We start from the raw sequence: 12,128 nt of genomic DNA, 5'->3' as shown, positions 1-12,128 counted from the left end.
GGCATTGGGCACATAGGTCACCATAGGCTTTCTCAATAACAAAACTATGCTCACGGAGTCTGTCTCTCTCTCACACACACACACACACACACACACACACACACACACACACACACACACACACACACACACACACACACACACACACACACACACACACACACACACACACACACACACACACACACACACACACACACACACACACACACACACACACACACACACACACCCTGCTGAGAGAGGGAACGGCTGCATGTTGTGTAAATTATTTGATTAATAGTTGATAACTATAACCCCAGACTCAAATTATTCTGCCAATCAAATATTCTGTTTAAAAAAATGTTTAAATGACATATAGCAGGTCAACATCAAGGCTTTAATCATCAGCGGCACTTCTTCAACCCTCTCCACCCACTAGTCTGACCGAATCAACTACAGAGTCCACCTTCACAAAAAGACAGACGACAATTACAGATTACTTCCCCAAGACACACAGTCTGAGAAAGCTCGGACACACTGCCCTTGCAGCAATAACTAACTAGTTCAGCCGGTCTGGTAGGAGGGGAGCCTAGGAGTCGGTGTATATTTATATATTCTCCTACATAAACACCAGTTTGCTGTTCCAGGCAAGCTAAAAACATCCTCTCTCAACTCTAATTTATAACAAGCCCAGATGTACAAGGTTTATTTGAATTATGCAAGGGCGTGTGTTTGAGGGGTAGGAGAGAAGAAAGCCTCTCTTGATGTTCCTTTGGGTGGGCCTACCCTGCCGCCGTACCCTTCCAATCATCAGTGAGCCCTGCTGGGTTGGGTTGGTTTGTTCTCTGATATAAAAATAGTTTTATCCTCTCTGTACACTTAGCTGCGGTAAGGATGGGAGTGGAGAAGTTTGAATTAATGGGCGTACAGTGTGTACATTTTACTACCACAACTAACAAAATAGAAGAAGCCAACACACAGACCTTTGAAAACGTTCAGAACATGTACATTTACCATTTGCTGTATATTACCATATATATTTACCATGTATATCTACCATGTACTGTATATTTACCATGTACTGTATATTACTATATATATTTACCATGTATATTTACCATGTACTGTATATTACCATATATATTTACCATGTACTGTATATTACTATATATATTTACCATGTATATTTACCATGTACTGTATATTACCATATATATTTACCATGTATATTTACCATGTACTGTATATTACCATATATATTTACCATGTATATTACCATGTACTGTATATTTACCATGTACTGTATATTACCATGTATATTTACCATGTACTGTATATTACCATGTGTATTTACCATGTACTGTATATTACCATGTATATTACCATGTATATGTACCATGTATATTTACCATGTACTGTATGTTACCATGTACTGTATATTACCATGTATATTTACCATGTACTTTATATTACCATGTATATTTACCATGTATTGTATATTTACCATGTACTGTATATTACCATGTATATTTACCATGTACTGTATATTACCATGTATATTTACCATGTACTGTATATTACCATGTATATTTACCATGTACTGTATATTATATTACTGTGTATTACCATGTACTGTATATTATATTACTGTATATTACCATGTACTGTATATTCTATTACTGTATATTATCATGTATATTTAACATGTATATTTACCATGTACTGTATATTACCAACTACATTACCATGTACTGTATATTTGCCATGTATATTTACCATGTACTGTATATTACCATGTATATTTACCATGTACTGTATATTACCATGTATATTTACCATGTACTGTATATTACCATGTCTATTTACCATGTACTGTATATTACCATGTATATTTATCATGTACTGTATATTACCATGTATATTTATCATGTACTGTATATTTGCCATGCATATTTACCATGTGCTGTATATTACCATGTATATTTACCATGTACTGTATATTTTCCATGTATATTTACCATGTATATTTACCATGTACTGTATATTACCATGTATATTTACCATGTACTGTATAATACCATGACTTTTTATCATGTACTGTATATTACCATGTATATTTACCATGTATATTTACCATGTACTGTATATTATATTACTATATATTACCATCTATATTTACCATGTACTGTATATTACCATGTATATTACCATGTACTGTATATTACCATGTGCTGTATATTACCATGCATATTTACCATGTGCTGTATATTACCATGTATATTTACCATGTACTGTATATTACCATGTATATTTACCATGTACTGTATATTACCATGTATATTTACCATGTACTGTATATTACCATGTATATTTACCATGTACTGTATATTACCATGTATATTTACCATGTACTGTATATTACCATGTATATTTACCATTTACTGTATATTACCATGTATATTTACCATGTACTGTATATTACCATGTATATTTGTAAGTGTGCACTAGGGGTCAGAGGTAGAAGACGCTGAGAGAGAAGTAAGTGATGGGTGAAATAATTCAGTAGACCTTGACTCTGCAGGACCTGGGAGACACACACACAGAACCCAACACACCCCTAGGGGTGGGACACAACCCAACACACCCCTAGGGGTGGGACACAACCCAACACACCCCTAGGGGTGGGACACAACTCAACACACCCCAGGGTTCACACTCAGATATTGAAACAACAACAATATTGAAATGGTTTGTAGATACTTACTGATATAGAAGGTGCTGGGAGCCTGCTGATCTTCAAACTGCTGCATGAGAAGACTGCTGGTCTGGTTGTCATGACGAAGCCATAGAGCCACTCCCAATATCACACCTCCAGCCAACTGTCAGACAGACAGACAGACAGACAGACAGACAGACAGACAGACAGACAGACAGACAGACAGACAGACAGACAGACAGACAGACAGACAGACAGACAGACAGACAGACAGACAGACAGACAGACAGACAGACAGACAGACAGACAGACAGACAGACAGACAGACAGACAGACAGACAGACAGACAGACAGACAGACAGACAGACAGACAGAGAGTCAGTTTACACAGTCTTCCTGTTAGTTTTGTCTTCTCTGCTGTACCCCTGCTTGCTCTTTGGGGTCTATGCCAGGGGGCGGGGGGGGTGTACTATAAAGCACTCTGTGACAACAGTCACCCTCTCCAACAGTCACCATCTCCAACAGTCAACCTCTCCAACAGTCACCCTCTCCAACAGTCACCATCTCCAACAGTCACCCTCTCCAACAGTCACCCTCTCCAACAGTCACCATCTCCAACAGTCACCCTCTCCAATCTGTCACCCTCTCCAACAGTCACCCTCTCCTACAGTCACCCTCTCCAACAGTCACCCTCTCCTACAGTCACCCTCTGTCAGTGTTGGTGAAAACCTAGCTTGTAGCTCCGTTGTCCTCTCCAAATAAGCAGGAAATGGAATCCCCAGTGTGAAGAGAGTTATAGAGAGAGAGGAGACTGCCATTCTAGCAGCTCACCAGTAAAAACAACAGTATATCACAGAGAAGCTAGGCTCCAGGATATGCTGTGTGACTTTTAATGACAAGGAGTCCCCCCACCCCTAAAATAGGGTTGAATAAAAAGCAAGAGGGGGAATTTTTTTTTGCAGAATCACACTGGGTACCAACAAGCCTCTCCAGCCTCAACACTACCAAGTGAACATACTTTGACCGTAGACTACATCATACCAAGTAATTCTACATTTGGGGGAGTTAGATCCAAAACTCTGTAATCCAGCAATTTTTCACATTGTTGTTTCTTTCCGTAAGAAATGATTGCTTATGTACCTTCATGTGTGTGTAAAAATATTACTGTTCTCAGGAGGTTTTATTTATAGATTTTAGATGTGTATTAAAATTAAAATAATAATAATAATGTTTTGCAAAACACTATACTGTATATCGATTGTTTAGCTGTAATGTAATGTTTGTATCCTGTATATTAGACTGTGATATGTGGTTGTCTCACCTAGATATCTTAAGATCAATGCACTAACTGTAAGGCACTCTGGGTAAGAGCATCTGCTAAATTAGAAATGTCAAATGTAAATGTTTTACATACAGATCTCATATTAATGTATTGATTCATTAAAAAAAAAATATATATATATATATATTTATATCATTTGTACAGTTCTTTATTGAAAATGTAGTTAATTGTTCCATTTGACTGTGTAAAACCTAGCAGTGCTACTTATTTCTCTGAGAGTGAGGCAGATATTTAGCTTTTTTTGCAAACAAACATGATTATTTTGTCTCTCGGAAATGAAACCATCAAGTGATATATTTCAAATGAATTCATGTCAGTCATTGAACAACCCCATGTCATGATTATATATAGTGAAAAAACACGCCAAATCTACTTCCTAAATTCTTCAAAACAATAAAAAGCTAATTTACCAACATTTCTGAAAAATGTATATATAGAGTTTTGGAACGAGACTCTTCATTTGAGCCTGATCCTGAGCAAACCATTAGAGTCACAACATCTTAGCTACTGCAGTTCATTTGAAAAAGGAAGCATGTCGGAACAAAGGAAATGTCAATAAAAATAAATATTCCCTCCCCCCCAATCTTCCAAATCAGACCTGGGTTCAAATGGTAATTGAAAACATTTCAAATACTTTTACTTAGTTTGATTGAGAATATTTGGTGCAATGGAAACAATAGAATAGCTTTTTTAAAGCATACCCAGTCCTCCTGGCTCATCAGGCAAACTGAAGCAAGCGCTGAAAGTATCGGAATGATTCCAAGTACTATTTGAAGCCATGCAGGTCTGCTCCCCATTTGCCTGGAACATCTGGTAAAAACTGGATGGAGTCACACTCGCATGCTTCCTACTACAACACACACACACACACGCACAAACTATCTCCGTGTTTCTGTTGTGAGCAACAGTAAAATAATAGGCTTTTATGTATCAATATATAAATTCTACAATCCAATTGTTGTTGGATTGTATGTGTTTTGTGTAGGGAATTATTGAAAAGTGAATTATTGAAAAGTGTATGGTATCTCCTTTAGGACAGGCTAACTATTTTGAGCCACTACAGCTTTCACACAAATCTTCAGTTGGATCATTGAAAAATATAGGCCTATCCTACGAGAGAACCTCACACGATATAACAGTTTGTGATATAGTCTCATAGGATATATACCTATATGAAAGTAGTATTGAATAGGAGCTCATCAGTACCTCAGTGATACTCTGTGGCTGATCTGAAATAGACAGGTTGGTAATCACAACAGTTGGACTATGACTTAAGTTCTGCAACAAGCTAAAAAATTTAAGAAGATTTAAAACATTTAAGATGCACTTTTATCGACCACAGATTGAAGAAATGTGTCGATAATAATCCATATAAAGTAACATCGTTTAAAAATGACGAGCGAAATTTAAAAAAAAAAACATTTTAAAAAGTCTCAACTCACCCAGAAAACAAAATTAAAGAAAAATAGCATAAATTTAATGCACAATGTGCAGCCCACTACTGTCATGATGCTTGAGTGTTCAGGTCCGTTCTTAAAAAGATAAATTAATTATTAAGGTGCACGCGTGATACCAAGATTATGTCCAAGATTCTAAGAAGAAGGACCGTTAAGAGATTCTCCTCCTTTATAGCAACTTAACATCTGTGACAGAGGAACTCGAGGTCTGTCCTCCTTCTACTCGAGAAACTCCTCCTTCTACTAATGTGTGTAAGCCAGACTGGAGACTGAGGTGGTATAGACATGGAGAGAAGGGCGCTGCCCACCAAGTGGCGAGGGTGGTAGAATAGGGTGATGCCCACCAATTGGTGAGGATGGTAGAGCAGGGTGATGCCCACCAAGTGGTGAGGGTGGTAGAATAGGGTGATGCCCACCAAGTGGTGAGGGTGGTAGAATAGGGTGATGCCCACCAAGTGGTGAGGGTGGTAGAAGAGGGTGATGCCCACCAAGTGGTGAGGGTGGTTGGGCAGGGTGATGCCCACCAAGTGGTGAGGGTGGTAGAGCAGGGTGATGCCCACCAAGTGGTGAGGGTGGTAGAGCAGGGTGATGCCCACCAAGTGGTGAGGGTGGTAGAGCAGGGTGATGCCCACCAAGTGGTGAGGGTGGTAGAATAGGGTGATGCCCACCAAGTGGTGAGGGTGGTAGAGCAGGGTGATGCCCACCAAGTGGTGAGGGTGGTAGAAGAGGGTGATGCCCACCAAGTGGTGAGGGTGGTAGAATAGGGTGATGCCCACCAAGTGGTATAGACATTGACAGCAGGGCATGGGCTCTCTTATCATCTTATAGGCTATAGAAGTCAGGAATAGCTGAGTCATATAGTGGTCGGTAGTATATAGTGGTTGGTAGGGTATAGTGGTTGGTAGGGTATAGTGGTTGGTAGGGTATAGCGGCTGGTAGGGTATAGTGGTTGGTAGGGTATAGTGGTAGGTAGGGTATAGTGGTAGGTAGGGTATAGTGGTTGGTAGGGTATAGTGGCTGGTAGGGTATAGTGGCTGGTAGGATATAGTGGTTGGTAGGGTATAGTGGTAGGTAGGGTATAGTGGCTGGTAGGGTATAGTGGTAGGTAGGGTATAGTGGTAGGTAGGGTATAGTGGTTGGTAGGGTATAGTGGTTGATAGGGTATAGTGGTAGGTAGGGTATAGTGGTTGGTAGGGTATAGTGGTTGATAGGGTATAGTGGTTGGTAGGGTATAGTGGTTGGTAGGGTATAGTGGTTGGTAGAGTATAGTGGTTGGCAGGGTATAGTGGTTGGTAGGATATAGCGGCTGGTAGGGTATAGTGGTTGGTAGGGGATAGTGGTAGGTAGGGTATAGTGGTTGGTAGGGTATAGTGGTTGGTAGGATATAGTGGCTGGTAGGGTATAGTGGTAGGTAGGGTATAGTGGTTGGTAGGGTATAGTGGCTGGTAGGGTATAGTGGCTGGTAGGATATAGTGGTTGGTAGGGTATAGTGGTAGGTAGGGTATAGTGGCTGGTAGGGTATAGTGGTAGGTAGGGTATAGTGGCTGGTAGGGTATAGTGGTTGGTAGGGTATAGTGGTAGGTAGGGTATAGTGGCTGGTAGGGTATAGTGGCTGGTAGGGTATAGTGGCTGGTAGGGTATAGTGGTAGGTAGGGTATAGTGGTTGGTAGGGTATAGTGGTAGGTAGGGTATAGTGGCTGGTAGGGTATAGTGGTAGGTAGGGTATAGTGGCTGGTAGGGTATAGTGGTTGGTAGGGTATAGTGGTTGGTAGGGTATAGTGGTAGGTAGGGTATAGTGGCTGGTAGGGTATAGTGGTTGGTAGGGTATAGTGGTAGGTAGGGTATAGTGGTTGGTAGGGTATAGTGGTAGGTAGGGTATAGTGGCTGGTAGGGTATAGTGGTTGGTAGGGTATAGTGGTTGGTAGGGTATAGTGGTAGGTAGGGTATAGTGGTTGGTAGGGTATAGTGGTTGGTAGGGTATAGTGGTTGGTAGGGTATAGTGGTTGGTAGGGTATAGTGGCTGGAATTTTTTGTTCATTTTTGTTAAAACTGCTAAGTTGCCCAGTTGTTAAAACCTTTTTTGGTAAGGTTGCTTGTTAGTTATGCCATTACAAACAAGTATTCAACAAGTAAACAAATATGGATTTATTTTCCACCCATTGGAGCCATATCAAAATGTCTGCAAGAATCAATGTCTGCAAGATCTCATGACGACAGTAAACTACATAACAGAACCAGATATAATAGAATAGTACTGTACAGCATACCACTAGACAACGTATGTGCTTCGATTGACACTAAAACACATGGTTATTGAATGGTGATTGAATGGTGATTGAATGGTGATTGAATGGTGATTGAATGGTGATTGAATGGTGATTGAATGGTTATTGAATGGTTATTGAATGGTTATTGAATGGTTATTGAATGGTGATTGAATGGTGATTGAATGGTTATTGAATGGTGATTGAATGGTTATTGAATGGTGATTGACACTTTGTTGTCATCATTTGCTCTAAAATTTCGCTCACTGCACATCACTCAAAACAACTCTGTAAGCTACTTGGTGAGGTATATCTCAACAAGATCAAAATACATATTCCCAACTAAACGGATTGAGTTCAAATGTTTGGTATGCAGATGTTGCATACCAAACTTCGGCCGTCTGGGAGAGAGGAGAGGAGGTGCTGGAATCGTGTGAGGGGTTCAAGGCTCTGTTCAGTGGTATCTTCGATCATCCACTGGAGGTTAGAGAGGGAGGTGAGCACCTATTTCAACTACGGCAGGATGATAAGATGCACTCACCTTCCAGACAGTAGCAGCATCCAGCTGATGGAATGAGCCGGCGCTCTGTAAGATTTTCAGAAGAGGACTGCGCAAGGAGATCCAGACTGAACTGGCATGTCGAGACGACAACAACCTGTCCTTGGACGCACTCATCACGATGGCCTACTTTGGGAGCGTCGATACCCTCGTCGCTTCTCTCCTTCTCTCCTTCCCTCCTTCCCTCCTTCTCTCCTTCTCTCCTTCCCTCCTTCTCTCCTTCCCTCCTTCTCTCCTTCCCTCCTTCCCTCCTTCTCTCCTTCCCTCCTTCTCTCCTTCTCTCCTTCCCTCCTTCCCTCCTTCTCTCCTTCTCTCCTTCCCTCCTTCTCTCCTTCCCTCCTTCTCTCCTTCCCTCCTTCTCTCCTTCTCTCCTTCCCTCCTTCTCTCCTTCCCTCCTCTCCTTCTCTCCTTCTCTCCTTCCCTCCTTCTCTCCTTCTCTCCTTCCCTCCTTCCCTCCTTCTCTCCTTCTCTCCTTCTCTCCTTCTCTCCTTCCCTCCTTCTCTCCTTCCTTCCTTCTCCCCTTCTCTCCTTCTCTCCTTCCCTCCTTCTCTCCTTCCTTCCTTCTCTCCTTCTCTCCTTCTCTCCTTCCCTCCTTCTCTCCTTCCCTCCTTCCCTCCTTCTCTCCTTCCCTCCTTCTCTCCTTCTCTCCTTCCCTCCTCCAGCAGGTCTTCCAGTATTATGGCCTTCCGGTAGACATCGTGTCCGACCGTGTCCCCCAATTCACATCACGCTTATGGAAAGCCTTCATGGAGAAGCTCAGGGTCACGTCAGCCTCACTTCCGGGTATAAGCCTCAGTCTAACAGGCAGGTGGAGAGGATGAACCAGGAGCTAGGAAGGTTCCTGAGTAGTGGGACCGATTCATTCTCTGGGTGGAGTACGATGAGAATTCATTACATCAATCCTCCACTGGGCTGACTCACTTCCAGTGTGTTACCCTCTAACAGCCGGCCTTGACTCCGTGGACACCGGGCCAGACCGAAGCTCCTGCGGTGGATGAGTGGTTCAGACGCGCAGAAGAAGTATGGAGCAATGCCCACGTGAGACTCCAGCGCACCGTCCATCATCAGAAGGAGCAGGCGGATCGCAGCCGCAGGGAAGAACCCGTGTTCCATCCTGGTGATCGCATCTGCAAGAAGCTGAGTCCCCGGTTTGTGGGGCCGTTCAAGGTTCTCCGGAGGGTCAACAAGGTGACATAGATTACAGCTCCCAAGTGACTACTGTATCTCACCTTCCTTTCATGTCTCCCTTGTCCTTCTGTAGCTCAGTTGGTAGAGCATGGTGCTTGTAACGCCAGGGTAGTGGGTTCGATTCCCGGGACCACCCATACGTAGAATGTATGCACACATGACTGTAAGTCGCTTTGGATAAAAGCGTCTGCTAAATGGCATATATTATTATTATTATATTATCCTCAGGCTGGTGGTTCCAGGTCCCTTAGCTGAGGCTGTTCCCCACAACACCCCTCTCTGCCTCCCCTGGAAGTCGAAGGAAGTCCCGCCTATGCCGTCAGATTCCTACTGGACTCCTGACGTCGTGGGGGTTGGCTCCAGTACCTGGTGGACTGGCAGGGGTACGGTCCAGAGGAGCGCTGTTGTGTTCCGGTGGAGGACATTCTGGATCTCAACATCATTCAAGATTTCCACCTTCGCCGACTGGCCCGTTCCTCAAACTCGAGGAGCCCCCCACTTCCTGTGGGCATGGTAAACGGGGTGTCCGGGAGGTCCTTCACCCAGATTTTTTGTTGTTGATATTTTAAAATTAGATTTCCGGCAATTCTGCACATTTTGACATGACTTTTTATGCCTCTTTTGAGGGGTGTATTGAGGGTTATTTTTTAAAACACAGTATAATTGGAAGGATGTGATTTTTGCACCTTTAAAGATTTGCCACGGGGCAGAGATAAATGTGCTGTTTTATAGCTCGTCTCGTGCTATTCTTCAAATGTTACTATGAGACAACGTTTTGCAGTTTTAAAATACATTTCCTGCTACTCTACACATTTTGTCATGAGGCTGAGAGGAAAATTTTACCGTTTTAAACTGTTCAGGGAAAAAATCTCACTTTTAAAAGTTCATATTCTGTTAACTCATACCCAAATAATGTTGACTTATCCTATACTCGTATTTGTGGCCAAGGCTAACTCGACGAGGAAAAAAAAAACACTTCAAAAACCCCACCTCAAACTTGTATCTCAAACAGACCATTTCAAAAATGCTTGCTACTTCCTCACAATAAAATAACCAGGCTACATACGAGGAGTACCAGTACTGAGTCAATGTGCAGGCGGTACGGGGTAATTGAGGTAATAAATCATGTAAATGTCGGTGGGGGTCAAAGGTAATCAGGAGACATAATAAACAGAGTCGCAGCAGAGTGTGTGAGTGTGCATAGAGCCAGTGCAAGAGTCAAACAAATATTATAATGGTGGGTGTCAATGTAAATAGTCCAGTGACCATTTGATTAACTGTTCAGCAGTCTTATGGCTTGGGGGTAGAAGCTGTTAAGGAGCCTGTTGTTTCCAGACTTGGTGCATCGGTACCACTTGCTTTGCAGTAGCAGAGAACCGTCTATGACAGGGGTGGGCAACTCCAAGGGTGTCACTTGGTTTCACTTTTTCTACATCCCTAGCAAGACACAGATGATTAATCAAATGCCATTCTAAACTGAAGATCATGATGCGGTGATTATTGGAGTCAGGTGTGTTAGCTGGGGCTGGGACAAAACTGTGACACCAATCAGGTGGACTGAGGACTGTAAATGCCCACCCCTGGATGGCTGGAGTCTTTGACAATTTCTTAAGGCCTTCCTCTGACACCGCCTGGTATAGAGGTCCTGGATGGCAGGGAGCTCTGCCCCAGTGATGTACTGGGCCGTATGCACTACCCTCTGTAGTGCCATGAGGTCAAATGCCAAGTAGTTTCCATACCAGGCAGTGACACAACTAGTCAAGATACAGCTGTAGAACCTTTTTGAGGATCTGAGTACCTATGGCCAAATATTTTCAGCCTGTTGAGGGGGAAGAGGCATTGTTGGGCCTTCTTTATGACTGTGTTGGTGTGTTTTGGACCACAATTGATCCTTTCTTTTTAACCTTTATTTAACCAGGCAAGTCAGTTAAGAACAAATTCTTATTTTCAATGACGGCCTAGGAACAGTGGGTTAACTGCCTGTTCAGGGGCAGAACGACAGATTTGTATTTGTCAGCTCGGGGATTCGAACTTGCAACCTTTCGTTTACTAGTCCAACGCTCTAACCACTAGGCTACCCTGCCACCTCTCCACTCTAACCACTAGGCTACCCTGCCACCTCTACACTCTAACCACTAGGCTACCTGCCACCTCTACACTCTAACCACTAGGCTACCTGCCACCTCTACACTCTAACCACTAGGCTACCCTGCCACCTCTACACTCTAACCACTAGGCTACTCTGCCACCTCTACACTCTAACCACTAGGCTACCCTGCCACCTCTCCACTCTAACCACTAGGCTACCCTGCCTCCCCTACACTCTAACCACTAGGCTACCCTGCCACCTCTCCACTCTAACCACTAGGCTACCCTGCCACCTCTACACTCTAACCACTAGGCTACCCTGCCGCCTCTCCACTCTAACCACTAGGCTACCCTGCCGCTACTCCACTCTAACCACTAGGCTACCCTGCCGCCTCTCCACTCTAACCACTAGGCCACCCTGCCACCTCTACACTCTAACCACTAGGCTACCCTGCCACCTCTACACTCTAACCACTAAGCTACCCTGCCGCCGAGCTGGACACCAAGGAACTTGAAGCTCTCGACCCGCTCC

General features: G+C 43.1%; 1 protein-coding gene across 1 annotated transcript in view; it reads right to left on the bottom strand.

Moving 5' to 3' along the window:
• Positions 1–5,693, bottom strand: part of LOC124037470 (CD81 antigen-like) — a 21,009-nt gene extending 15,316 nt beyond the window's left edge. Inside the window, exons 1-2 of the mRNA XM_046352207.1 lie at positions 5,483–5,693; positions 2,747–2,861 (exon numbers count right to left, since the gene is read on the bottom strand). Of these exons, the coding sequence (XP_046208163.1) occupies positions 2,747–2,861; positions 5,483–5,548 (181 nt within the window). The 5' untranslated portion in view covers positions 5,549–5,693. The remainder of the gene's footprint in view (positions 1–2,746; positions 2,862–5,482) is intronic.
• Between the last annotated feature and the right edge of the window lie 6,435 nt (positions 5,694–12,128).

The sequence above is a fragment of the Oncorhynchus gorbuscha genome, linkage group LG06, assembly GCF_021184085.1.
Source record: "Oncorhynchus gorbuscha isolate QuinsamMale2020 ecotype Even-year linkage group LG06, OgorEven_v1.0, whole genome shotgun sequence".
Lineage (NCBI taxonomy): Eukaryota > Metazoa > Chordata > Actinopteri > Salmoniformes > Salmonidae > Oncorhynchus > Oncorhynchus gorbuscha.
The sequence above is the reverse complement of the archived record's forward strand: the minus strand, read 5'-3'. Positions and strand labels throughout refer to the sequence as shown.